General features: G+C 50.9%; 1 protein-coding gene and 1 long non-coding RNA gene across 4 annotated transcripts in view; one reads left to right on the forward strand and one right to left on the reverse strand.

The window, feature by feature from the left end:
• Adamts13 (ADAM metallopeptidase with thrombospondin type 1 motif 13) overlaps positions 1 to 25,199 on the reverse strand; it is a 31,837-nt gene extending 6,638 nt beyond the window's left edge. Inside the window, exons 1-23 of one of the 3 annotated variants that reach the window (XM_013124700.3) lie at positions 24,572 to 25,189; positions 24,222 to 24,291; positions 22,445 to 22,593; positions 20,295 to 20,378; positions 19,942 to 20,066; positions 19,672 to 19,818; positions 17,599 to 17,745; positions 16,590 to 16,752; positions 15,185 to 15,289; positions 14,324 to 14,475; positions 14,156 to 14,219; positions 11,478 to 11,604; positions 10,358 to 10,506; positions 9,870 to 9,990; positions 9,237 to 9,317; positions 8,269 to 8,450; positions 7,254 to 7,389; positions 7,044 to 7,173; positions 6,217 to 6,402; positions 4,497 to 4,683; positions 3,522 to 3,642; positions 2,407 to 2,536; positions 1,009 to 1,191 (exon numbers count right to left, since the gene is read on the reverse strand). In XM_013124700.3, the coding sequence (XP_012980154.1) occupies positions 1,009 to 1,191; positions 2,407 to 2,536; positions 3,522 to 3,642; positions 4,497 to 4,683; positions 6,217 to 6,402; positions 7,044 to 7,173; positions 7,254 to 7,389; positions 8,269 to 8,450; positions 9,237 to 9,317; positions 9,870 to 9,990; positions 10,358 to 10,506; positions 11,478 to 11,604; positions 14,156 to 14,219; positions 14,324 to 14,475; positions 15,185 to 15,289; positions 16,590 to 16,752; positions 17,599 to 17,745; positions 19,672 to 19,818; positions 19,942 to 20,066; positions 20,295 to 20,378; positions 22,445 to 22,593; positions 24,222 to 24,291; positions 24,572 to 24,688 (3,056 nt within the window). In that variant the 5' untranslated portion in view covers positions 24,689 to 25,189. Of the gene's footprint in view, positions 1 to 1,008; positions 1,192 to 2,143; positions 2,328 to 2,406; positions 2,537 to 3,521; positions 3,643 to 4,496; positions 4,684 to 6,216; positions 6,403 to 7,043; positions 7,174 to 7,253; positions 7,390 to 8,268; positions 8,451 to 9,236; positions 9,318 to 9,869; positions 9,991 to 10,357; positions 10,507 to 11,477; positions 11,605 to 14,155; positions 14,220 to 14,323; positions 14,476 to 15,184; positions 15,290 to 16,589; positions 16,753 to 17,598; positions 17,746 to 19,671; positions 19,819 to 19,941; positions 20,067 to 20,294; positions 20,379 to 22,444; positions 22,594 to 24,221; positions 24,292 to 24,571 lie in introns of those variants that run through there. The other 2 variants (XM_040745169.1, XM_005085395.4) reach the window with 2 other exon arrangements.
• LOC121140318 lies at positions 9,896 to 11,347 on the forward strand. The gene is made up of 2 exons (XR_005877098.1): positions 9,896 to 10,002; positions 11,247 to 11,347. It is a non-coding gene; the product is annotated as an uncharacterized LOC121140318 (long non-coding RNA).
• Positions 25,200 to 27,650: the final 2,451 nt, after the last annotated feature.

Genomic DNA, 27,650 nt, shown 5'->3' on the forward strand with positions numbered 1-27,650 from the left:
AGCAAATGTCCCTAATTGTGACCATCAAACCAAAGTTGCCTATGTGCTTTTTGAAATAGAGTCATGCCTGGCTGAGAAACTAGGGCTCTAGAAAGAAGAGAGACCATAGACAGACCAGTGCTGAGTATAGGGCGGCCACATAACACGCCAGTAGTAACCAGAACTCATGTGTGCATGCTGATCCCATTAAAAAGACAAAGAAGAAAGAAAGGAGGAAGGAAATAAAGAGAGAAAGAAAGGAAGAAAGAAAGATTGATTTAGTTGGGTGTGGTGGCACATGCCTACAATCCCAACACTTGGGAGTAAAGGCCTGAGGTTCAAGAACTCAAGGCTATCTTCAACTACATAAAGAGTATGATGCTAGCCTGGACTACATAAGACACTGTATAAAAAACAAAACAAGCCGGGCGTTGGTGGCACATGCCTTTAATCCCAGCACTTGGGAGGCAGAGGCAGGCGAATTTCTGTGAGTTCAAGGCCAGCCTGGTCTACAGAGCTAGTTCCAGGACAGCCTCCAAAGCCACAGAGAAACCCTGTCCCAAAAAAAAAACAAAACAAAACCCTAGATCATTTATAAACATGACATGCAGAAAAAAAAAACAGGCACACAGACTGAAAACTTCAGCTAAAGCAAAGAGGACAAGGCACATGTTCTGTGTGTATCAAGTAGATTCTAAGCTACAAAATTTTAAATCATTACATATACAGAAGGAAAAGTCAAACAACCTAGGAAGTCTGATGGGCTGCGGTGGTAGCTCTTCCATTTCTGCTGGGAATGGCATCCCTGCCTTCCCATACACATCCCTGCAGGCCTCCCCACAGTGTGCCTGTAGACTGACAACCCACCCGTCATTATACTTAAACCCCAACTCCCACATCCAGCATGGCCTGCCAAGCAGCCCTGTTTTTCTACAGTGTCTCTGAACTACTGCTTGTCCTTGAACTCTCCAGGGGTCCCGTCTGGAGTCTGTGCACCAGGCATGCACTTCCACCACCCCACCCCCTCACCTGGGAGGACAGGGCTCTGGGCTGCAGGCCTCATGGGACTCAGGGCGAGGCAACCCCTGGCACCGGATGTCAGGCAGGATCTCCTCGTCATTATCCTCCCCGTGAGCCCGGGCACAGTACAGGATTCTCCGTGCAAGCCCACCCCCACAGCTCACACTGCAGGCTGCCAGCTTATAGCGCCACCTGGGGAAAAAAAACTGAAGTCAGCGGGGCCCAAAGGGCAACACACCTTCCCCTCATTTCTCCAATGGGAAGAAATAGGCTAGGAAGGGCATGGAGAGCTTCTGCCCCACCAGGAGGCTCAGTACAGTGGACGGAACATTGAAACCAACCCACTTCTCAGAAGGGGAAGCCGAGGGTAAACCGAAGCTGGCTCCAAAAGACAGGAAGGGTAAAGTCATGGAATCATAAGGAACCTGCAAAGGTGTGTGCCTGTAATGGAAATCCTAGCACCGGCCTCACCCTAGAGCCTGCTGCCAGCCCTGCCAACTTTCCTACCCAACGTGGTTAGCTCTGTTGCCCCAGACACTGCTCATTACACTGTCTTATTCATTGTCCATCGCCCCCAATGTCAGATCCGGGAGGGCCAAGACATCTTTCAACTTAGTCATTGTTGTGTCCTTTGGCTGCAGGTAGCACCTGGGCACAGCAGGTGTTCAGTAAAGAATGGGCAGTGAATAAATGGTCCATAAGCATATGCGTCTGACTGGGCCAGCTAATGCAAGTCTTGGGAAGCTGAAGCAGAAGGGTCACAAGTTAAAGGTCTACTAGGAATACATAACGAAGTTAGCAAGCAGCTTAGCGAGACCCTGTCTTGGCATAAAGGTAGAAGGGAGCCTGTGAATAAAGCTCAGTGACAGAGGCTTGCCTAGATGTACAAAGACCCAGTATTTAAAAACAAAAACAAAAAAGGGGGGCCAGGAGTGATGGCACACACTCCGTGAGTTCCAGGCCAGCCTGATCTACATAGCAAACTCTGGGCCAGCCAGAGCCACATAGTGAGATTCTGTCTCATAAAAATTAAATAAATAGATCTAAAAAATGTGCCTGCATCATCACCATCCCAGACCCCACCTCTGACGGTGGCAGCAGAGCTGAATGCAAATGCAGGGCTGCCTGTCGCCCAGGCAAGGGCTCACCTTGCAGGACAGGGCTCAGGGTTGCAGTCCTGGAAGGGGAATGGCCTAGGCATTGGCCAGCAATTGGAGTGAGGTAGAAACACAGGTCGGCCATGGCCCATTTGCACGCAGTGAACAGCCAGTGGCACAGTTCCCCCTCCACAGGTCACCGGGCACGGTGCCAAGACTTGAGTGTCCCACCTGATGGAGAAGGCCAAGGCTTCATAGGAGACCAACTCTGGGGTCAGACTCCTTTCCCTGCACTCTTCCTCCAACTCACCGAGCAGGGCATGGGCCAGCCCGGCAGATCTCCCACCGGCTCGAGGGCTTGCTGGCCAAGTCACATAGCTCTTCCTGGACAGGCATCTTGAGGACAGAATCCATGCACAGGAAATGCAGCTCCATCCGACCTGCCCGGAAGAAGCAGGGATGTCGTTGACCCAGTCACTAGGGCAGCTTGGCAAGGACCACAGCGTTTGTTCCCTGCTCAGCTCTAAAGCCAAGGTCCAGCTGCTACTTATCAGCTATGTGCACTCGGACAAATGACTTAACCTCTCTGATCCTCTGGTTTACATATAATAGTATCTACCTAGCAGAATCATTGATAGAGACTGAATAATGAAAGGTGTGAGGTACTTGGTGCCTGAAGCTGCTGTTGTTATTGTGGCGAAGCATAGTGGAAATTGCTGTGTTTCATGTAAGCAATCCCACTTAAATTCAGTGGCCACAGCCAGGCAGTGGTGGCACATGCCTTTAATCCCAGCACTTGGGAGGCAGATGCAGTCAGATCTGTTGAGTTCAAGGTCAGCCTGGTCTACAAAGTAAGGACAGCCAGAGCTGTTACACAGAGAAAACTTGTCCCAAAAAGCAAACAAAAAAAAAATGCAGTGGCCACAAACAAACAAAAGCAAAAAGGTATAAAAGTAGGAGGGGGACTTACTGTGGAGAAAATAGTAGTAGGGAGGGACTTTTGAGTTTGACGGCCTTTATGGCTTGGGGCAGTAGAAGAGCTCTCTTTTCTGGGATGTTGGCCTCTCTGAGATAGCAGGTTTTCAAGCTAGCATCAGACTCCCGAGTCTTTATCGGTAAAATTGTAAGATTGAAATTTAGTTTAAGAGCAACACCTTATTTTTAGAAAATGTACCTTTAATCTGACTATTTTCAGCTTTGGTGGCCGATTCGCACACAGCTCTGTGGGACTTAGGGACTCTTGGGCACCAGTCTTTGTAGGATTTATCTTTATATGTCAGTCAGGCATGAAACCCGTTTAGAGGACTACTGAGTGCCATACTCACATAGTTTGGCTTTCTTGGCAGCCCCCTCCTTCAGCACTGGTCTAGGCGGGGTAGATAGGAAGTAAAAGAGAAGGTTTCACGAATGTCCTCAGGGTCTCACCTCGCCCACAAGAGGTGGAGCACAGGCCCGTCACAGGAGTCCACACGTGTGCAGCCTGAACCCTTGGCTGGTCACTGCCCACAGGCCTTGGAGCCTCCTTTCCCAGAGACGTGGTGTCCGGCTAACGAGAGCAGTGAGCGGGTGAGTCTGGCATTCTCATGTCCGTCTCTGAGTTCCTCTCCCTTTTTTTTTTTAGGAGGGAAGAGGGAATAGTCCAAACACACCAGGGCTCCCTCCCTCCTGTTCTCTAGGGAGGCCTGTGTCCTGCCCCTGGTGAAGCCTTCTCTTCGGCCTGTGCAGGCTCCTTATCGTTCCAAGCATTCTCTGTTGGACGGGGCTGGAGACTAAGGAGCAGGAGTGGATTTGCAAGCATGCTTGGTCCTGCAGTACCTAGCTCATAAGGGCCCAGGGCCTTCCAGTCTGAGAGCAACATCTCAGCCTGAAGGTCCTGAGTGGTGGAGAAGAGATGGAAGAATTACTCCCATAGCCACTGGAGGAACTCTTCCCTTGCTGTGCTTAGTGACACATGCCTGTGATCCCAACAACTTGGGAGGCCTAGGCAGGAGGATTGAAAGGTTCAGTGACTATGGGGGGCTGTAGACAGAGTTCAAGGCCAACATGATCAATTTTGTGAGACACAGTCTCAAAATTTAAAATATATGAAGAAAAGGACCAAGGCTACAGCTCAGTGATAGAGCGTTTTCCTAGCATGCTCTTGGCCGTGGTTTAGGTTCACAGCACTCAGCAACAACAGAACAGTTTCCACTCAGCTGTTTCTAACAGGCTCTATTTTCTCTCAGCCTGACTTGCCCCTTTCAGAGGCACTCTAAGTGTGTCCTCTGATGGGGTGTCCCTCAAACAGCACCCCGAAAAGGAAAGAGTCTGGCCTGCAGGAAGATGACAACCTGTATTTTTTATTCTCCAGCTAAGAAAGGACCCAGAAGTCCTGGCCACCCTCCTTCTGGATCCACTCACCTGACCCCAGCCTGGAGAGCATGTAGTCCTGAAACAGGGCTCCAGCGTGGGTGGCATCTCATCTGTGAGACAAGGACCAGCAGTTGCTGGGTCCTCCAGGTCACCCACCGTGGGCACACACGTCACATTTCTTGAGGCCAGATCTTCACAGGCAGTCACGCAAGGGCTAGGGTCTGATACCTCTGGTCTAAAGATAACACATGGCTGTCATCAGGCCGTGCCTCTGCTGCCTAGGGGGAGGTGCAACCTAACTCCCAAGGGTGGGTGGAGGGTGTATCTAGGATCCCAATACATAGACCCCCATTAAGAAGCAAAGATCAGGAGCTGTATCTGAAACACTGGCTCATCACACCTCATGTTTTCCTCAACAAGAACTCTGTGTGTTGGGACAGTGAGATAGCTCATCGGGCAAAGACATCTGCCTCCGCCCAGACAGGCTGACCCCAGGGTCCCGTAAGGTGGAAGGAGAAAACTGGCTGCTAGTTGTCCTCTGACCATGGTCCTCTTGAACCATGACTCACTCACACATGTGCACGTACACATGCACACACACGCACACACGCACAGCTGCAGTTTAAAGATTAGAAAATAACTTTATGCATGCCAGCTACACACTCCACCTGTGGCTATGGGGTGGGAAGGCAGAAGCAATGGTATCCTCCCCGCAACCCAACAACAACACGCTTCGTGCCTGGTTGCAGAGGATGAGAAACAAACAGGTGTCCTGTGCATTCTCAGCACCAGGGGTGACTAATGGTTCACTGTATGCCACCGCTGCATGCACGGAGGCTGCCTAGAGCACATGATGCCAAGGATGCTAAGGCTGGATCATACCTCTGTAGTGGTGGTTTGAATAGGAATGGTCCCCATAGACTCATGTGTTTGAATGCTTGGCCTAAAGGGAGTGGCACTATTAGGAGGTGTGGCCTTGTTGGAGGAAGTGTGTCACTGTGGAGGTGGGCTTTGAGGTCTCCTATGCTCAAGCTACACCCAGTGTCACAGTTCACTTCCTGTTGCCTGTGGATGAAGATGTAGGACTCTCAGCTCCTTCTCCAGCACCATGTCTGCCTGCACGCTGCCGTGCTTCCCGCCGTGATGACAACAGACTAAACCTCTGAAACTGTAAGTCAGTCCCTATTAAATATTTTTCCTTTATAAGAGTTGATGTGGTCACAGTGTCTCTTCACAGCATGAAAATCCTAAGATAGTAAGTAAGTGTAGGAGTGCAATGCTGGCCATGTGTGAGAGAAGAGGAAGGAGCCAGGGCTGTGGGTAGGCCACCAATAATCTAGGCTCTCCCATTGGACAGATAGCAAGGCTGAGGCCAAAAAAAGGAGGGGACTCATGCTGGCCATCCAGTCTGTTGGTGATAGGCAGACCAATAAGCCAGGATCAGTTTGGACATGGAGGATATAAGACAGCCACGTGGTCATTGCAGGGGAGGCGATGATGATGACTGATGGTATGAGCTTTACATTCACAGTGTCAAGCCATCATCACAGCCCTCATCCAGGTGTTAGAAATTCAAAGACGGAGATGAGCAGCCCAGCACCTCTTGAATAGTGAGGAAGCTGATATTCACAGGTCAGGCACCACCATCTGTCACCAGGATGGAACTATTCACACCCTCAGGAAGACAGGACCCTCTACAAGGGTGGGTCTCAGTGAAGGGACAAACCCTGGCAAGGACCCCCGCTGTACCACCCCTCAATATGTTCACCTGGTGGGACAGGGCTGGGAGTTGCAATTTTCCACCTCTGCTGCTGGCTGCTGGGCTACTGCTTTGCACCGGCTCGGCGGCAGTGTCCTTAAGAAACCATCTTGGGCCTCCACACAGAGCACTAGTCGCTCCCGAAGACCCCCACCACAGGACACACTACAAGGGCTGAAGTCTCCAGCTGTCCAGCTGAGGAGGAAAGGGATGGAACATTAGGCCTGGGACCAGGGGCCCCAATTGGCTCAGTGGCATGGGATGGAAGGCAAGCAGGTCTGTCTTGCTGATCCTGGTGACACACTTCTACTGTTTTGGTCCAGTGTTTCTAAGCTCCTGTTCCAAGATCAGTCTTAGAGACGGCCCCTAACATACTTCTGAACCTGAGGCCATGCATTTTATAGCGACGACTGGGGGCCTCCCTAGTCCCACGCCCAGAAAGATAGCCTTGCCCTAACACGATTCTGTTACCAGTTGCAGAAGCCAGTAGAGGCCATGTGCTGGCCCTTCCCTCCCTGGTAGGGTGGTCACCACCACCTTGCAATGAGATCCTGAGCTCAGAGAGGCCTCAGGACACCCAGACAAGGTGGCAGCAGATGTGACCACACACAAGACTGTCTCTGTGACTGTGTGTGCTCAAGTCTTGGTGCCCTCACTTTCAGAATGTGGACACTCACAGAGTCCATCCCACAGAGTTGCAGCTAAAGTTGAAAAACCATACACACACACACACACACACACACACACACACACACACACACACACACATCCCTTTTCAGTCTGTCCAGGCCACAAGAGTCACCATAAGCCAGGTGGATGACCAGCTTAGTACTTACTATGGAGGACAGGGGGCAGGGATACAAGGCTCTTGCCGTGCAAGTGGCTGTGTGCTCCCTTGGCACAGGGTACTGTCCACCTCCTTGTTTTGAGCTTGATCCTGGCAGCTGTAGGTCACCCAGCGCAGCCCTGGAAGGACAGAGCAAAGACTCAGCCACCGCCACATGAGGTCCAGCAGAGCTTTAGGCAATCCTTGCCCCGGGCCTCACCTGGCCCACAGCTCACTGAGCAGGGCCCACGCATAGCAGTCCATACCCAAGCAGCCTGCTGCTTCGGTTGAAAGTAGGTAAAGGTGATGTCTGGGTGTGTAAGATCCCCATATTCTGCTCTGTATCGTCTGTACACCTACATCAGGACAGGTGAGAGCTCAGGCCCTGAACTGGCACACCCTGGGGTCTCTGCTGCCTCATCCTGTCCCCAAAGCCTTCCAGGACTCCATTTCTCTAGACTCCAGGAGGCAGATAGACCTTGAGTGTCAAGGACTCTGAGTAACGTAGAGCAGAACAGGTATGTACCAAGGAGGTGGTAGCTTTGGGGTGGGATGCTGTGGGAATGTTGGTGAGGCTGGGAGCAGCCTATAGAAAAGGAGGTCAGGAATAGTGTCAGCGGTCCAGCAGAAGTGGTCCAGGCCAGGATGGAAGGTGAAGAAGGCTCAGGCCATTTTAGCTTTGGCCCACTCTTACATTCCTTCCTTAGCAGAGCACATGGGGGTGGGGGAGCACACAGATGAGGCACTTCTTTGAGGACACCCCTACATGAAAACTTTCAGGGCCTCATGTGCCTCTGCCCCCAAAGAAGATGTAATAGATACCCTCCGTCCCAAGAAGGGACCCACATGCCAGCTGGAACAGGGACTCCTCACTTGATCTACTTCTCATCTCAGAGGACTGCTCACGCACGGCCAGTCCTTCAGCCATGCTTTCCTGGTTGGTGGGCAATCCCTGACTCCAGCGCTCTGGAATCCCTCTCACTCGCAGACCTTGGAGGTCTCCTACGTGCCCTGGACACAGGCACATTTCTACACTGATTTGCAATGCTCTAATCCTGTGAGTGGCTCCTGCTGCACTTAATCTTACACAGAGCTCTACTTGTAGTAGGTCCCCAAATTCTACTGCAAGGATTAAAGAATGAATGAATTACAGACACACAGGCAGATACTCAGAGCCACCATTGGAGGCCTGCTGACTTCCCACCCTGCACCCCTCAGCTTGGCTGATTGGTGACCTGGATCTCCATGTCTTCCCGGACAGGTCCTCTGATGTGAATGTCCTCTAAGTGGGGCAGCCGGTCCTCAGTGAGGGTCACTCTGTACTCCACACGGCAGTCCTCCAGGAGGGAAGGGTACATGGTGCTGGGTGAGATGCTGGTCTTCCCTGCCACAATGTAGTGTCCCTGGACCCTCACCGCTGTGAGAACAGGGCCATCAGGACTATGGAGTAGTCACCATCCCTCCTCACAGGCCCAGCAGTCTATTTAGTGGGATAGGATCACTCTTGAAAGGATAGGGTTAAAGTTGGCAACAAGACAAGGGGCAGGAGGGTCTCTGCTAACAGGGTCTAATCCCCAAACCGTGGCCTTAGCTCCTCCCAAGGTTCCACACCTGCCCCTAAGGAACTGGCCCTTCTAGGGTTTCAGTCAGATGGCATCTTCACTAACCAACCCCCTCCTTAGGAATGCACACCTCTGCCACATACAGCCCACCCTGGAGACTTTCCCACAGTGGTGGCTCCATGTCTTTTTCTGGAGGCTGGTGAGGGTTGTGACCTCTGCCTCTACTGAATATGCTCACATAAGGCTACAGGCTCCAGGACCCAGGGCCAAACTCCCTTCCACGGGGTCTAAGGTCAGAAGCTAGCCTCTGAGACAAAGCAGCAGTCTCATAGACCAGGATCTGAGTCTTAAAAGGCCAGATTCCTGGGATGGTCATCTTCTGGGATTATGTCATGCCCAGGTGCTGGAAAGCACCAGTTCTTGGGAGCTGGAGCGGTCAAGCCTGGTCTCCTCCATGCTTAGCTTCCGTATTCCTTTTCAGGCAATTTTAACCTGCACCCCCCCCCCCGGGATAAACTCAGCTGTGAGTGCAGTGCAGCAGCTCTCAAAGGGGTCTGAGTAGGTGGGGGTCCCTTCCGCCTTGTAGTGGTGTCAGGAGTGAAGGCATCTCCGTGACGGGAAGGGTCCTTCAATCGTCTTACCCAGGTGTGTGAAGAGAGGCCTGCGGTTCACGATGTGCACGCTGGTCATGTTGGGAGTAACTGTCAGGAATGTGACATATTCTAGGGATAAGGAGAGCAAGAGGGCTGCTGGGGCTTCATGGTCACCTACACCACTGCCAAAGAATCCTAGCTGGACAGAGACGTGAACTGTGTCATAGGGCTGGTTTCAGTGGCACAAGGAATGCTCATCACGGCGAGAGCTCAAAACCAGGTGGAGGACTGCCTGCAGGAACATTGCCAAGGCCAGGAGCACAGACCAGACCCAAAATCAAGTTTATATCCCTGTTGTCCACTGTATCCTCCCTGCTGGGACTCCTGAGTGGGAAGGAAGAAGTAACCTGACAATTATTCAGACTCTGCTATTCTCTCTTTTCTCTCTCTTCCTAGCTACAGTGAGGGAGTTTACACAGGTATGGTTGTAGAGGCCGTGCTGGAGTCTGAGCCTGCCATGAGAAGACATCGGAGAAGGAAGGATGAACTGAAACACACAGGAAGGCACCTGGAGCTGAGCCAGCATGTGAGTGCTGTGGCCTGAGTAGCCCAGATGGACATTTTGGATGCTGGGCCCTGCAGACTTCTGGGAAACCCGCCCTCCATGCAGGGCAGGCCTACCTCTGGCTCTCCCACCCGTGAAAGAGCCGTTCCGTGAACTGCATGTGCTGTTGTCTCCTCCGCACACCTGGCATGCATCCCAAACCTTCTGGGAGTCCATCCTGCCATCACAGCCGAAGGTCTGTGCAAAGAGGTGTGTTGTAAGCCCCATGGTATTGGGTGCTGTTTCCCCTAGTACCGCAGTCCTGCTGGCTGTGAGATCCTGAGATTGACATAACTCTCTGTAGCTTCCCTACAGCTCCTGGTATCTACATAGCAACTGCACCTAGGGGCTCCCACGATGACTCACAGTTTGGCCTGTAATACAGGCTGACTCCAAGTTCTAGCCTGTTCCCAACAATACTCCTTAGCACTGGACACAGGGCAGCTCCACTGAGCTAGCCCCATAGACCACCTCCCCTTTCCCCTTGCTCTGGATCCTTCTCCTGGGACAGGAAAGCCTTGAGTCCAGAAGGATAGAGGGAAACTTGTGTTGTCCTCACACCTACCCTGCAGCTGCCCAACACACACAGGCTCAGGGTCCCATCTTCCCGAGGACCAGTTGGCACACAGCGGGTCCCATCTAGGAAACTGTCCCCACGGCTCACAATGAAGCTCTCTCCAACAGCCCAGCACATGTGTCTGCACAGAGTGTCCCCTGGGAGGGCAGAGTGACATGGAAGTCTGGTGTTCAAAGGTGAAGAAAGAGGTTAATGAGCTAGGTAGAAAGTTCCTCTGGGACCTGCTATATGGTAGCTCTGCCAGATAGGGTCCAAGCTACTGTCTTCCTACCAGCCCCAGATAACTATGCCTCACATCTGTGACCAGGGCCGTATTATATTCTGGTCTCATAGCCATGGCTCCTGGATTATGAGCCAAGGATCACTCTATTGTTTCCCCTGAAGTATCTCCCTGGATCCCTCTAGCAAATCAGAAGAAGACACTTCTGAGATAGAATCTCAGTGCTTATTATTATAAGCAGATCAAGCCAGAGAGCAACACATGGCCTGTGGGATGCCAGAGCGGGAGTCAAGTCCTGCCCAACCAGCACTGGAGTGATGGAGGCTGCGATGGTTAGTATTGATTTTGACTTGACATGATCTAGAAGACAAGCTTCTAGACATATCATAAGAGATGATCTGGATTAGATTAGCTTCTGGTCCTACTATGAGGGGGTCTCATGGATTAATTAAGGGAAGACCCATCCTAAAAATGGGCAGCAGCATTTTATGGGCTGAGGTCTTAAACTACTAAATAAGGAGAAAGCATGCTGAATACAGATCTCTCTCTCTTCTCTCTCTCTCCCTCTCTCTCTCTCTCTCTCTCTCTCTCTCTCTCTCTCTCTCTCTCTCTCTCTCTCTCTCTCTCTCTTTCTCTCTCTCTGCTTCCTGGTTTCAGGTACAGTTTGTCCAGCTACCTCAATCTCCTCCTCCTCCAACTTCCCTGCCATGATGGACTGTACCCTGGAACTGTGAGTCAGAATAAACCTTCCTTCTGGAGGTTGCTTTTGTTGGGATATTTTATCTATTATCTCAGCAGCAAGACAAATAACTGGGACACTGGCCAATCCCAAGAGCTCTGTCTGGCAGAGGGCTCCATGGCCTTGCTCCCTCAGGTCCCGCAGCTCACCTTGACTGTACTGTACAGCGGCATCCCAGTGGTAGAAGGAGGCACCGCCTTGGGGAAGGCGCAGTGGCTGGCTGTCAGTCTGGGCACACTGCTCGGTCATGAACTCCAGCTGAGTCTTCTCACAAGCCTGGCCAGAGGAGGCAGAGGACAGGTACATGCAGGGTCAAGAGATGGGGACAGCTCAGCCCTGGGCTATGCCTTATCTTCGCTCAGTGGTCTGTGGGCGACCAGATCTGCCTCTTTCTGCCCATGGGAAAACTCCAGATAATCTGTAAAGGACACGGCGGCAGCAGGAAGAAAGAACCAGGCAGTAATGTGGCACTTGGGGCCTTGTTCCAAGTCCTGCACCTGAGAGATTGTGGTTGAGCTGTATATTCTGTTCATAGGTGCATGCAGGCAGGAAGTGAGAAGCCGTGACCCAGAAATGCTGCGCTGCCTTACTGTGCTGTGAAGAAAAGGACTGGACCAAACGGGGAGAAATAGCAACCACAGCTCCCTCTTCTCAAGGTCTGAGGAGGCCTTGGGCGTTTAGCAAATGAAGGCAAGCAGTAGGACAGGGGTGTGTCACCACGTGTTGAATGCTCCAGCAGCCAACAGCCATTTGAAGCAGAGAATAGGTTCTAAATAAACGGGAAAAAATCATTCTACCACCTCATGGCAGCTAGGACAACTGAAAACTCTCGTGCAGGAGAGGACATGGAAACACTGGAACCCTCACATGCTGTTGGTAGGAATACAAAATGACAAAATGGCCCCCAGTGTAAAGAGAAACAGATTGTTAAGCTTAAAGACAGGTGTGGTGTGCACGCTTTTAATCTCAGCACTTGGGGTGCTGAGGCAGGAGGGTCTCTGTTAGTTCAAGTCCAGCCTGATCTACAGTGAGTTCCAGAATAGCCAGGCTACATAGTTAGTTCCAGTCTCAAAAAAGTGGGGAGGGGCCTGAAGAGATGGCTCAGCCATTAGACACACTTGCTGCTCTTGTAGAGGACTCAAGTTAGGTTTCCAGCCAGTACCTATATCAGGTGATTTACCTGTAACTCCCGATGATCCCATACCCTGTTATGGCCTTCAAAGGTACCACACACACATGAGTGAGTATACACACAGAGTCATGCATGCATACGTACATACACTTGAAAAGTTAAACATGGCTTTTTAAAAAGAGGACAAAGTAAAAGTCAAGCCTAGAATTTCTATACAAGCAGCAATTCCATTTTTAGGCAGTGCTGTGGTTTTCTAAAATTCTTGGCCACACTCATTGCCCCCATGAGGCAGGACCAAGAGGTGTGGTCTTGTGAGGCGATGAGGGTTCAAGGAGTCTGCCTGAATAGTTAGGACTGGACTCTTCTGAAAGGGCTAGAGGGCTCTGTTGTAGGACTTTTGTCACTTCTGTCCCCTCTACCATTGGAAGACCATGTATTCTGTGCCTCTGGAGGACAGGGCAACAGGGACCTTCTGGGAAGTGGACACCAAATCTGCCAGGACCCTATCTTGGACTTTCAGACTTCAGAATCATAAGAAATCAATTTCTGTTCTTGATAAGTTACTCTGCCTGTGGTGTTTTGTCACAGAAAACTCAAGCCAACTAAAGCTAACTCACTGACAGCAGCTGGGTTCGCTATAGCCAAAAAGTAGGGGCTGGAGAGATGACTTAGTGGTTAAGAGCACTTGCCTCTCTTCCAGAGGACCTGGGTTCAATTCCCAGCACCCACATGGCAGCTCACCACTGTCTGTAACTCCTGTTCCAGGGGACCTGACACCCTCACACAGACACATAGCCAGGCATAATAAATGCATATAAAGTAAATTTTTAAAAAAGAAATGATGACAGAAAAACAGAAGTATTCTGGTCATATCACAGACTGTTTTTCAGCCCCCAAAAGGAAGGGTGCTGACTCATGGTACAACATGGACAAGTGCAGGAAAACATTATACTCTATCAAAAGAGCTGGCTCTTTGCATGATGGTGCTTACATATGTTCATAGATGCTTGCTTATGTTCTGCATAAGACAGAAAACAGCTTGGAGCTGCTGGGACGAGGAGAGGAGACCGCTTACTGGTGTAAGGTTCCTCTGGGGTGAAGCTTGGAACCAGATGACGGCAGTGGTTACACGGCACTCCCGGTGCGCTGTCTCTGCACTGTGACCTTTGAAATGGTTGTCTATGCAAGATGCGTTTCACATCAGTGTCTGAATGAGGCACTTCTGAGTGCTCCCAGAGCCCCATTCCCAGTCAGTCCTCATCACAGAGATGTCATCTCAAAGATAAGTAGAAACTCTTGGAGAGCTGGGTGATGGTGACGCACACCTTTAATCCCAGCACTTGGGAGGCAGAGGCAGGTGATCTCTGTGAGTTCGAGGCTAGCCTGGTCTACAGAGCAAGTGCCAGGACAGGTTCCAAAGCTACACAGAGAAGCCTTGTGTTGAAAAACCAAAAAGAAAAAGAAAGAAAGAAGGAAGGAAAGAAGGAAAGGAAGGAAGGAAGGAAAGAAGGAAAGGAAGGAAGGAAGGAAGGAAGGAAGGAAGGAAGGAAGGAAAGAAGGAAAGGAAGGAAAAAGGAAACTCTGGGAGGGGGTTTGCTAATCACCAATTTCCTTCAAAAGGGAGGCATGAGCCCACAGGTCAGCCATTCTGGTGGCAAACTCCTATCCACCCTCCCATCTAGGAGACCAGCCTACCTGTGTGTTGCACATCTTAGCCTGGAGGTCCTCACCCAAACATGTACGTCCCCCAAAGGCAGGCCTGGAAACACCCACAAAACAAAAGGGGTGAAAGATGACCACTACTGCAGCCAGAGAATGGGGGAGGGCAACCAACCTCCCTTCAGGAAAGCCTTCTGTAGGTACCTGGGATTGTTGCACCACCGTCTCCTGGTGACCACACCTCCTCCACAGGATCGGGAGCAAGGACTATTGGGGCCCCAGCTAGACCAGTGTCCATGTACTGCTGCCACAGGGCTTAGCTCAGCTAGGGATTGGCAGCGAGCCTTGTAGCACCACTGCAAAGCAGGACAGTCCTCTTCCACAGGGACCCGGCACACATGCGATTTGGCTAGCATACGCAGGGACACTAACACCTGAGGGACCCTCCAGAACCCAAAGTCACACATAGCGACTTCCAACACAGGGACCATATCCCTCATTAGAATCTCTAACACACACATGGATCTCGCTGACAAGAAGCACCCCAACATAGAGACCTCCCCAGTACATAAGGGTCACATACAGGGTCTCCCAATAGTCATAGAGACCTCCCAAACCATACAGAGACCTCATAAACAGGTACCCTCCACAGAAGGACCTCCAACATTGGGTACAATCACACACCTCATTCTGTCTGGGAGCAAAGGCTAAAGGGAAGACATCAGGTTGCCAACAGAGGAAGGGTCTGGGTACCCAGTGAAAAGGGAAAATTAACCCTAGGGAGATGGTACAAGGAAATGAAGGCAAGCAGTCTCAGTGGGGATGCTTGGACCTTGCTGTCACTCAACAAACTCCTCTGTGTGTAAGAGAGGGCTGGAGGATGGAACGGTCGAGGGTGGTACAGTGCCCTAGAGGGAGAGCTCACTAAGACCCTCCTCAGGGGAGCACGGGGAGTGCAGAGCAGAGGACCTGGGTGTTCTCGCCCCACTCTCCCCCTCAACCTCTCATCGCTGCCCCCTGACTCAGAGCCCTCCCTTCTCTAGCCTCATCCTTCACCGCTCTAACCTTTTCCACACCACATTCTGTCCCATCCAGGAGGGGAACAAGGAGGCGGCTGCAGCTGCTTTGGTCCAGGGGGTCTGCGTGGCAGGACAGGGCCTGGCATACATCCTAAAAGAGATGGACAGATGGTGCTCTGAGAGGCTGCCTGCTTAGTGTCCCTTCTAGACCAGTAAACATCCTGCTCCGGGGAGTAGCCTGGGGGAACAGAACACAGCCGACTGACTTGCCCATCAGAAGCAAGGATGGGCCTGGCCAGGACCTGTCATCATGCCTCTAGGGGGCATGAAAATACCTTAATATTTAAAATTGGAAAGATGGCTCAGTGGTTAAGAGCCTTGGCTGCTATTCCAGGGGATCCTGGTTCAATTCTCAGCACCCACATGGTTATTCACAGTTGTCTGTAACTCCAGTTCCAGGGGATCTGATAGACTACTACAGACACACATGCATGCAAAACACCATAGCACATGAAATAAAAATAAATAAATCATTTACAAAAGAAAAGAAAAATAAGCACTCTAACATAGATCAATAAACATAATAATTCAGAGATGTTTGCATTCTATAAAAATACTAAACATAGCTTTTTAAATATAAGGTATGTAGCCCACACTAGCCTTGAACTCCCCATGTAACCAAGGATGGCCTTAACTTCTGATTCTCTTGCTTCTACCTCCAGAGTTCTGGGATTGCAGGTATATGCTACCACACCCAGTTTGTGTGGTCCAAAACCAAATTTGGGGTTTTGAATATGCCAGCAGAGCAAGCACTTTACCTACTAAGCTGTGTCCCCAGCCTCTAAACATCAATTCTTAATGCTTTTGTAGAGGGGGGGAGGAATGGGGCTAACCTGGGCAAAGGGGGAAGGCCCTACATCTCCTAGGGAGGAAATCTAACTTAGGGGACTCTGGCCTCTCCGTTTATCACCTCTTGCAAGCCACATTCCTACTCTGTGTGGAGTCTGGAGGCCTCTGCCCTCTGGAAGCCCTTTATGCTGAGCCCACCCCGGTAGGTTAGATGCCTTTGTTCCAGGAACGACTGCATAATCTGAATCTATAAGGTTAAGTCAAACAAAACTGTGGGGACTTTAGTTAAAAAATGTTTAATACTTCCAAGGGGAGGGTGGGGGAAATGGGTGGAAATGATTGTAATGAAAACCTAATGACCTGAGTTTAATCCTCAGGACCAACGGTGAAAGAGTCCACACCGCACAGTTGTCCTCCCCTCTTCACTAGTGAACTGGGACACACTCACACACAGGCGTGTGCACACACTTCTTCTTTAACAATAAACTAAACACAAGCATTAGACAGAATCAAGCCTTGGCGTGGTCCTCAGCTGTGCCTGACGCCCACGGGGAAATGAGTAGAGTGGCATGAGACTGGGTGTTAGTGCGGGGTGGACTCACCAGGCCCTCCCTGGAGAAGGTGCAGGCAACAGCCCCAGGGCCGAAAGCCACACGACACTGGTCATCTGCACTGTAGTAGAGGCCAGGCTGAGCCACCAGCTGGTGCCTTGAAGGTGCTGACTGCAGCCCAGGTGGGTCCCAGAAGCAATGCATTTGCCCTGTGCTGTGACAGATCAGACAGGGCTCAAGAGCTGGGTGGGCACCAGTGGGATCAGGGTGAAGGAGGAGATGTGGGGCTGGGGACTGTTAGCTGGGTAGGGGCCCAACAGAGATGGGTGTCCAAGGGAGCAGGTGGAGGGCTCAGAGAGGGATGGAGAGGGCCATGGACCGATGGACAGGAGATAGCTGGCATGCATGGGTGGAAGCAGGAGGTGACGGGGGCAGAGAGCAAGGGGCAACTGAGGGAGGGGGCGGAATAGAGGAGCGAGTTCAGTGAAGTGGGAAAGAATGACGGAGGAGGGACAGGAGGGGATGGAGAGACGGGAGGGGATGGAGGGACGGGAGGGGATGGAGGGACGGGAGGGGATGGAGGGACAGGAGGGGATGGAGAAACGTGAGGGGATGGAGGGATGGGAGGGGATGGAGAAATGGGAGGGGATGGAGAGACGGGAGGGGATGGGGATGGAGGGAGGGACGGGAGGGGATGGAGGGATGGGAGGGGATAGATGGACAGGAGGGGATGGAGGGACGGGAGGGGATGGAGGGACGGGAGGGGATGGAGGGATGGGAGGGGATGGAGGGACGGGAGGGGATGGAGGGACGGGAGGGGATGGAGAAATGGGAGGGGATGGAGGGATGGGAGGGGATGGAGGGACGGGAGGGGATGGAGAAATGGGAGGGGATGGAGAGACAGGAGGGGATGGAGGGACAGGAGGGGATGGAGGGACGGGAGGGGATGGAGGGACGGATGTGAGCTCTCAGACGGGACTCTGGCAGCAGAGTGGGACAGGATAAAGGCTGCTAGGCAAGACGAGAGTAATGGCCAACCTTGTCCGGGTAGAGGCTGTACCTGAGCAGGTGCTGCAGCTGCCTTTGGCTGCAGGTGGACCACTCCAGTGCCCCTCCTGTAGGCACTGCGCCGTCAGATGCCATCACGTGGCCACTGGCCTCACAGGTGCTGCCTCGGCCTAGAGCACCATCATGGTCCAGGCCGAAGCTGTAGGGAGAAGAAACTCTGACAGTAGTCAGCTGGGCCTGGGGTTGGGCCACCTTTGTGTCCCCTGGACCTGGACTCTGCTACTAGCTAAGCCAACCCAACAGAAGGAGTCCTGGAGGCCCTGCCTCAGTTTCCCATCTATAGGAGGAGGGGAGGAGAGCTGATTCAGCAGGGTGGCTCTAATCTCCTTTGGCTAATAAAAAAAAACCCTTTGAAGATAGACAAACTGTCCAAACCCATGGTTACGAGTCGGGGTGTAGAAGTGGGGATTGGGATCCAGGTAGATGCCTAGGGGCCAGCAGGTTGTTCTTCTGTAGCAGAAGGCCTGGCTGTGTTCAGCTTTGGGAACTCTATCCATGCTGTAGCTGTCTGGTAGCTGAGAGACCCAAGAGCTGTGGCAGTTTTCCTTTCTGTTTCTAGGTAGTGGTTTCTTTCAGGCAAGACCTGAATATCCCCACACTTCAAGCAGAGCAGACCCTAGGAGTCTAGGAGACTGGGGGCAGGGCAGTGCAGAAGCTGTTGGGGTCAGGACCTCTGGGAGAGCCTGGCTTCGACCCCTGGGAGCCCATACCATTTCAGAGGGTTGGCGGGCTGTCAGGAGGGAAACTCACTTCTTTACAAATTTCCATATCATTTGATATTTTTTACAACAACTGGATTATATTTGCCTAACTTAAAAAGTTCTAAAAATCAAAAAGGAAAGAGACAGGTCATTCTAGATAAAATGATTATAATACACAGGAATAAAGACTTGCCCACAAGAATATACAATTCACACAGCAGCAAGGACTCAGAAAAAGCAAAATGAAACAAACTGTAAGAGATCTGTGAGCTGAGAAATGTTTGAGATATATAGTTATATTAAAAGACAAGAGTTATGTGGGCTGATGACACCAACCTGTAATCCTACCCAGCATTTGACAGATGGCTAAGCAACCATGTGACACCCTGTCTTAAAAATCACAATAGAATCAGAATAATAATGTATGCCACAAGTCTGGTGTGGCAAAATTAAATATAAATCTGAGGAGGCATTTCCATAAGTGGGGTGTGGTAGTTTAAACGAGAAAACACCCCCATATATTTGCATGTTCAGGTCCCAGCTGATGAACCGTTTGTGAAGATTAGGAAGTGTGGCCTTTTTAGAGTAGGTGTGTCCTTGGAGGAAGTGTGTGTGTCTGGAGGTGGACTTTGAGGCTCCAAAAGTCCATACCAGGCCCAGTGTCTCCTTCTCTGTCTTGCCTGTGGATCGGGATATAAAGCTCTCAGCTATTGCTCCCGTACCGTGCCTGCCTGTGGGCTGCCATGCTCCCTGGACTAACTAATGATCATGGACTAACCCTCTGAGACTGTGGGCAACTCTGCAAGTAAATGTTTTCTTTTGTAAGAGTTCCCTTGGTCATGATGTCTCTTCACAGCAGGAGAATAGTAACCAAGACATGGCAGGACTTAGGATAACCTTCCGTTTGTTTTTGTCTTTACTGGAATTTCCTACAAGACTTATTTTCTGACTGGGTCAGTGGGTAAAGGCACTAGCTGCACAAGTCTAATGACCTGAGTTCAGTCCCCAGAATCTATGTAAAAGTGAGAACCAATTCCACAAAGTTGTCCTCTGACTTATACATGCATGCTGTGGCGTGATCCTCTCCCCACATCTCACACACACACACACACACACACACACACACACACACATTTTTTAAAACTTTAAAATTAATTGCAGTTTGTTTATTTAGAAAAAAAGAGCTTATGTTAATCACTCAGTGATATTAACAGTAATCAACTTTCCCCTGCCTCAAGCTTTCCTGCTAAGACACTTGGACTTGGGGTATAGGCTTCTTGACAGGTGCTGCAGAGGTTTGCTGCCTGCCTAGGGCTCACACCAGCTGTCTGACCAGTCTGGGGACAGCTAGTGAGGCCACATACCTGTGTCCAATCTCATGAGCAATGGTGACTCCTAGGTCGAATCCAGTGTCCTCAGTGATGAGGCAGCTCCAGGACGGGGAGCAGGCACCTCCCAGCTGGGTGACCCCCCGAACCTGCTTGTTACCATCAGGCAACTCCAGGTCAAACCTTGATGAGAGAGAAAAGGATCGCATGGATGACTCCACCAGTCATGTTGCTAGTGCAGAAGGCAGGGAAGGTCATAGTGCAGCCCTTTAAAGCAAGCGGCACCCCAGTGGGGACCTCAGGTACCTGGTTATATAAAGAATCAGGTCAGCATGACTTGGATCCCTGTCATCGTGGGGATTGATTGTGTGGCTCCACTCACAGACACTCATCAGGGATGAGGTGATGTTGGTTGTGATATTTGGAGTATTCTAAGGAACAACCAAAGAGCCTGTTTCTAGGGAAGTGGTACCAATTATGGTGCTGTTGCCAGCACGCTTCTCAGTTGGTTCATATTATAACAATCCCATTGCTACCCCCCATTACAGATGGAGAAACTGAGGCTCTGAAAAGCTTCAGGAGAGCCATCTGCCCCACAGTTGCCACCCCCTACCCGTTAGCTGTACAGGAAAGGATGGAGAGGATAGGTCTGCACCCACCTCGGAGTCAGACAGAATGACCAGCTTCACCAGGTGCACCTGGAACTGAGCCCCCAGGGTCGGGTCCCTCAACAATCTTGACCCCTGCAGAAGACAACAGGGAAGGGGGCAACACACGTGTTCAGAGTGGGTCCAGGAGCCCCAGTGGCAGGGCTGGTGGTGAAGAGGGTGCCCCATGGAGGTGGGGGTGGAGTGGAAGTGAAATCTTGTCTGTGTGCTGGGAGCCAACTGCAGACTGTCAGATAAGCCTCTGGGCCTCTCTCTCTAGCTCATGTCTTGGGAAGACCAACTAACAAAAAGAGTTGACTGCTGGCCTGAGTTTGAATCTAAGCTCTGCCTCTTTCTAGCTGTGGGATCAGGTTACTAGTCACTATAATCACTAAGCCTAAGTTTCCTTATAGACTTTCTGGGTTTTTGTTTGTTTGTTTGTTTATTTGGTTTGGTTTGGTTTGATCTTTTGAAACAGAGTTTCTCTGTGTAATAGTCTTAGCAGTCCTGGAACTCACTCTGTACACCAGGCTGGCCTTGAACTCACAGAGATCCCCCTGCCTCCGCCTCCTGAGTGCTAGGATTAAAGGTGTACACCACCAACGTCTGCCTAGACTTTCTGTTTTTAAGGTGGAGATCAAGCCTTCCCTGATGAGCAGACTCGGAGAATAAAACTAGATATTCTGGTTCAGGTACCGTCTGACCAGCTTTCCTAAACCAGAGGTTCTCAACCTTCCTCATGCTGCGACCCTTCAATGCAGTTCTTCATGTTGTGGTAATGTCCAACCACAGAATCATTTTCATTGTGTAACTGTAATTTTGCTACTGTTATTAATCATAATGTAAATGTCTGTGTTTTCCTATGGTCTTAAGGCATCCCTGTGAAAGGGTCATTTGATCCCCTACCCAGAGGGGGCACAACCCACAGGTTGGGAACCACTGTCCTAATGGCATGGACAACTCAAGAGAGCCTGGGTTTTGGCAACTTAAAATTGGAGGGAGGGACCCCCAGATTTAAAGACAATTGTTTCCAATTGACAGAAGGAGTCATTTTCACTGAGACAGACTTGTGGACAAAAAGCCTGCAGGGGTTGTGTGGATTTAGACCACACCTGTAAATGGGAGGGCAGGCCTGGGGTAAACAGCATGGTGGCAGGGGACCTTGGCCCTGAGCCTGGTGAGGTGGAGGCAAAGAGGACTTTCCCTTTCTCCTGAAAAAGGTGACCAGGCTGAGACTGGAGCCATTCTAGAGAAAGTGATAGTGCCTGGGACCTAGTGCTGCCCCAGAGCCACACCAGGATCTCTTTGTGACTCCACCTCCTCATCTCTGCAGCAGACCTGGGAAAAGAGGAGAATGCCGGAGCTGTCAGTCACTGGCTGGAACGCGTTCCTAGACTCCGTCCATCAGACTTTTAAATCTTGGTTTACGTTTTTTTTAGTGTATGTGCACACATATGCAGGTAAAAGGACAGATTGCAGGAACTGGCTGTCGCCTCCCAGCTTGTGAGTTCTAGGATTAAATTCAGGTCGACATTCCTGAAGGCCCAGAACAGTCACATCTCACATACGTCCTGTGAGTACTGCACAGATGTCGGTACAGGCGTTCCGTGTCCTCTCCAAGAGAAACTTGATGTTACTTGTGTCCCAGCTGACACATGGCCATTCTGACATAAGGGTCAATGGTGTGAGGTGCCTCTGCTCTCCCAACCATTAGATCACAGGGAGGAGGTGCCGTAAGAAAGGGAGACTCACATCTTCAGCCAGAATACCGTATGTTCACACCTAGAGTGCTCATCTGCCCCGTGCCTCCCTAAGGGGCAAGAGATCTGTTGGCCAAAAGAACACTGGAGCAGAACTGAGAGGCTATGGGGAGGGTTCTGGTATTGAGAGGGATCCCATGGCTTGCTCCACCTTTGCTCAGTGGAGAAGGGGGAAGAGGAAGATAGTAGTGACCTCACTTTCTCTTCAGGGCCACGAGCTCTAGCAAAGCTCATGTCTCCATGTTCGGTGGCTCAGCCCAACAAACTGAGTTCAAAAGTACTGACTTCTGATCATAAGCCCCGAGCGTAGGACACTGTTTCCAGAGACTCTGAGAGGCCACAGACCCACCAGAGGACCTGAGCCCACCTCCTTGCCCAAGCTGTTGCCAGCCCACCACTCACAATATTGAGGTTGGTGAGCACGTAGCGTTCCGTGTCCTCCTGGTGAACCTGGTAGACGTCAGGACCCACGGCCACCAGCAGTTCCAGGTGCAGAATGTCCCCCGGAGTCCTTCTCCATCTCAGTCTCTGGAGGTGAGAGGAAGGATGGCCTAGATGGGAAGGAGAAGGTTGGGAACAAAGGTTACAAAAAAAAAGGTGTTGGGGAGCTAACAGAGAGGGGGTGGTCAGTCCTGGAAGTCAAAAACCTGATTTCATGTCCACTCCCAGAGCCCAGCTCTCAGCCTGAGGGAGGTGGTGAGGGAGTGGGCAAGAGGTCTAGCTTAGGCTGGAAAGAGAAGATGAAGTGTTCTCTTAGGACCCCAAGCCTGTCTCACAAAGGGGGGCAGGGCCTCAGTTAATTGAGGCACTGTAGGAGACAGGCTCCACCCCCCCTTTTCCTTGTTCCTCCCATCTGGGACCCTCTAGCTAAGGAAGAGGAGTCCAGGATTCGTTCCTTGGTGAAAGAGGAGAGGAATCCAGGCCTGGAGACAGGGTTCTGTATTAGAGCCCTGCTTTTTCAGGCTCCAGAGTGAGCGGGGACTGCAAGTTGCTTACTGTGGGACCTTGCCTGAGGGCTGGATCAGCTCTTGGCAAAGAGCCTCAGCCTAGAAATGGGCGTTCCATAAACAAGCAAGCAGGAAGGAGACCGCCTCTGGCCCCCAGACCACAGGAGTCCAGCTCATAGCTCACTGTCTTCTGCAGCACAGGGCTAAGAGCCCAGGTAACAGTGTCCTAGCCCTTCTGGAGCCCAGAGGCAGGAGGACCAGTGATCCATACAATGTGTATCCCACCCAGGCCACAGAAAAACTGGTTGCAAGTGGAAGAACATCCCCTAGCCCTCTGTACCCTGACTGCTAGCACCATCTGTCTCTGGACCTTGCCAGCGTCTATTTGATATATGTGTGGAGGCCAGAAGTCAACTTCAGAGCCATCCACCTTGTGTTTTAAGATAAGATTTCTCACCGAGACCCAAAGCTCATCAATTAGGCTAGGTTGGCTGGCCAGCAAGCTCCAGGGTTTTTCCTGACTAGTGGTCAGGATAGAAAGGATTAGGAGATAGACCATTTGTGACCAGATTTTCCATGGTCTTGGAAGGATACACACTGGGTTCTGTCTCTACTCAGCACTGGAATTAGAAATATATGCTACCATGCCCAGCTTTTTTTTACATGGATGCTGGGACTAGAACTCGGGTCCTCATGTTTCCACGGAAGCACTTTACCAACTAACCTAGCTCCACAGTCATTCCTCCAACCATGGTTTTAATCGAAATCACGAACTGCTCTTCTAGGAAAAGGGATGTCATCCTGAGAGACATCCATAGGTCATGGGAAAGCCTTCACCAGGAGGAGATCTACAGGACAGGAGTCAGAGCTGCTTGGCCTGGCACCTACCTTGTTCCCATAGAAGGAATAAATATTTACAACTATGGCCAGAAGTGACAAGTTCTTGAAAATCAGCCAGCCCTTTGAAGGCCATCCATAGGCTAAAGAGGCCAGCCAATGAACGCCCCCTCCCTCGTGATACTAAACAGGACTCCAGTGCAGCCAGAACACCCAGAACAGCTTTTATCAAGTTGGCAGGAAGAAGCTAATTAACAGAAAGACACAAAGCTTCTCTGACCTCCTCCTTCCATAGCCACCAGAACCCTCATGGCACTGACTCAGTGGGAACTCCCTCAGTACCCCACTCAGGACTCAAGAAATTCCCCTGGCTCAGAGAACATCAGGACAGTTACCTGTGAGTACAGCAGCATTGTGGCCAAAGTAGGAGGTTGCCTTCTTGGGTTCCAGATCTTGAAGAAATCTCTGCAAAAAGACACAGAGGAGAAGGAGGAAGGAGACAATGCCAAGGAAGAGGGGATGACGGGAGATGTGGAGACAGAACCAGGGGCCTCGCCTAGTCAGGGAGCAGAGGAGAGCAGTCCACACGGGTCTGCAACAAAGTGAAGTCTGTCATCTTCACCACAGTAAAGGAATTTCCTTTTCTGCCAGCAGAAAGATCACACCCACTCCACCCAAGAGCTTTGGCAGCCCCCCCCCTCCCAAGTGATGCCAATACCCAACACCAGATCTTATGTAATCTCACCTTCTGGGAATCAGAGAACCCCCAGCAGCTCAGAATGAAGAAGGCACCGGTGATGACTCCTCTGATACTGGCAGCATGGAAAGGCTGGCATGTCACCCGTAGGCAAAGCTCGCTCATCTTAGAAAAGGCAGCCGATGGCTGCACAGGAGCCCTGGTGACTGGGAGTCTGGTTAGTGTGGAATGTGACAGATTTCATTTGCTGGCTGGGCGGGACATTAGGCAGTGTTTACTCTTGGGATCTTCCTCCCAGGGCAGGCTATGGGGCGGGCAGTTTTCTTCTGCTAGGAACTTGCCAGGGATGGTTCCCAGGGAGGAGCACCCCAACTATGTCTTGCACCAGGAGAGTCCTCCTGCTGTGCACACCTATCCTCCTGGGGTGGGGGTGGGGGGTCTGATCTAGCAGTTCAGTCTGGACAGGAGCAAGCTCTGGATAGGACCTCAGGATGTGGGTTTATGTGAAATGACAGGCCCTGAACAGCTGGAGTCTCTGACTGACCAGTGAGAGGGTGCACTGAGGACACAGCAGTTCTGGTCCCTCGGCCTGCCTTTTCCCTGGCTCTCTCTGTATCTCCTGTCCCTTTGCCCTTACCTCATTCCCTTGCCCTCATCCCTACCATTCTGACACTGTCCACCTGGGCTGCACCTGCGCCTGGTGGGAAAGTCATGGAGCGGGCGAGTGGCCCCGCATCTCTGCAAATACTGTCGCTAACTGCCTGGCATCCCGCTGCACCTCCTGGGAGTTTCTCATTCACTTGCTCCAAAACACTCTTGCACACCCTTCACCCTGCCAGTCCCCAATCACAGTTTGGGTCTTTGGGTGACTTAATCTTAGTTGTCAACAAGATTGGATCTGAGTACCCATCCCAAGTATACACACGGACTTTGGACTCCCATAGAACAATGTGAGGTGCACTCTCACCCTGAACTCTTGGGGAAGGGTCTGGGCCCTGCCCTATATGAAATGACAGACTATGCACACCCCCATGGAGGGCCTCACCCTCCCTGAGGAAATGAGGGGATAACGGGGGGGGTGGGGGGAGGGCACGGGAGGAGAGGAGGGAATGGGAGAGGGACCTGGAACTGACTTGTGAAGCAACCGTGTGTCTTATCTAAATTTAAACTGGAAAATAAAATTTTAAAAAAAAACAGCAAAAAAAAAAATTGGATCTGGAGCAGACTGAGAGACATACCTCTGGATGGATCTGAGGGTGCTTTCTGGGAAGATTGACGGAGAGAAGACCCTCCTCCAGAGTGGGCAGCGCTTCCTGGCAGCAGCCCCGGCACAAAGAGGTCGAGGAAAAAGCAGAGCTGTTTTTTTTTTCCCCCTGCCTTCCTGCTTTCACTCCTAGCTCATGAGTACACACACCCTGTTGCTACTGACACTGTCACCCCCATCCTTCGATGACGTCAGAATCCAGTTTCTTTGACCTCTGAACACAGGATGAAGATCAGCTGCTCTCCTGGAATCCTCCAGACTCAGTGCCACCTGGAACTGCTACCAGGTTCTCTGCCTCCTGAGTACACAGACGACCATTGCGGAACCTCCTAGCTGAGGTGGCTGTTCTTGCTTGTCAACTTGACTACATCCGGGATTAACTAAAAACCCAAGTTGCTGGGCACACCTGTGGGGGGTTTTGGTTAATTGGATAATTTGAGTCAGGAAGACCCTAAATCTGGGCCATACCTTCTCATGGCAGCCTATATAAAGGACAAGGAAGAAAGAAGCTTTTGTTCTTTGCCTGTGTGTTCCTAGTCTCTGTTCTTTAGATTCTGAGGGTATATACTGAAGACCAAGACTGGCTGAGACATCCAGCCTTGTGACTGAAAACTTCTTGAATTTTCCATTGGGAGACAGCCATTGTTAAACTGGCTGGACCATAGCCTGTAAGCCATTCTAAGAAAATCCCTATAGATAGATAGATAGATAGATAGATAGATAGATAGATAGATAGATAGATAGATAGCAGATAGATAGATTCATTCCATCAGTTCTGTTCCTCTAGAGATCCCTGACTAATACACTAGCCCATATCATGTAAGCCAATCTACTAAATGTCCTTTGTGATATATAGTCATGCTACACATTCTCTTCCTCTAGAGAGCCCTAACCATAGAGATCTCAAGTGTTCCTTGAAGGTACATTAATTGATGGCTTGACCGCCAGCCTGTAGAGGCTGGTGAAACCTTTCAGAGATGGGACCTAGTGGGAAGAAGTTAAGTCATTGAGACTGTGGCCTTTAAAGATATTGGGTGACTGGTTCTTTCCAGTCTAAGCTCATGGACTTCTGATGGTCATGAGGTAGGCAGCTTTTCTCTGCCAAATCCTTCCGCCAGGGTACTCTGCTTCGCTACAGGTCCTAAGCAACCATGACTGAAACCATAAGCTAAAATTAACCTTTCTTCCTTATACAGTTGATTACCTCAGATATTTTGTCACAGTGATAGGAAATTGACTATTACCTCTTACTTTGGCTCCCCAGTTAAACCTGCAGGCTCTCTTAGCCCATGTACAGGGAGGATAGGCACCCACCTTGCTGGGCCAGACTGGCTCAGGGACCTTTCCTACCCTCTTGCTTCCTTGAGGTATATTTTTAATGAAAAAAAATTAGTTATTTTTATTTATTTGTGTGTGCACCACCATGTGCATGTGTGCCTACTTGTTTGAGTGTGCACCACCATGTGCACGTGTGCCCGCTTGTTTGAGTGTGCACCACCGTGTGAGTGCAGGTGTCCACAGAGGCCCAAACAGGGCATTGAATCCCCAGTGTGGGTGCTGGGAACCAAATGCTAGCCCTATACAGGGGCAGCAAGAGCTTTTGGCCACTGAATCACCTCTTCAGCTCCTAGGTTCTAAATTCTTATCTTCGAATCATGCGTATATGTGTTATCACTGGTGGGGTTGCACATGTGAGTGCAGGGCAGGAAGCTCTGGAAGCTGAGGAACCACGTTTCAGTCCCTCTCTCTGGTGACTGGTTCTCTCAGCACTCCTCTTGTCCCTTGCGTTGCGCCTCTGCCCCTCCACTGGATCCACCCACTCGTTCATTCATATGGCACACATTTATCTGAGCTCTTCCAATG

This window comes from Mesocricetus auratus, unplaced genomic scaffold (assembly GCF_017639785.1).
Source record: "Mesocricetus auratus isolate SY011 unplaced genomic scaffold, BCM_Maur_2.0 Super-Scaffold_100004, whole genome shotgun sequence".
In the NCBI taxonomy this organism is placed as follows: Eukaryota; Metazoa; Chordata; class Mammalia; order Rodentia; family Cricetidae; genus Mesocricetus; species Mesocricetus auratus.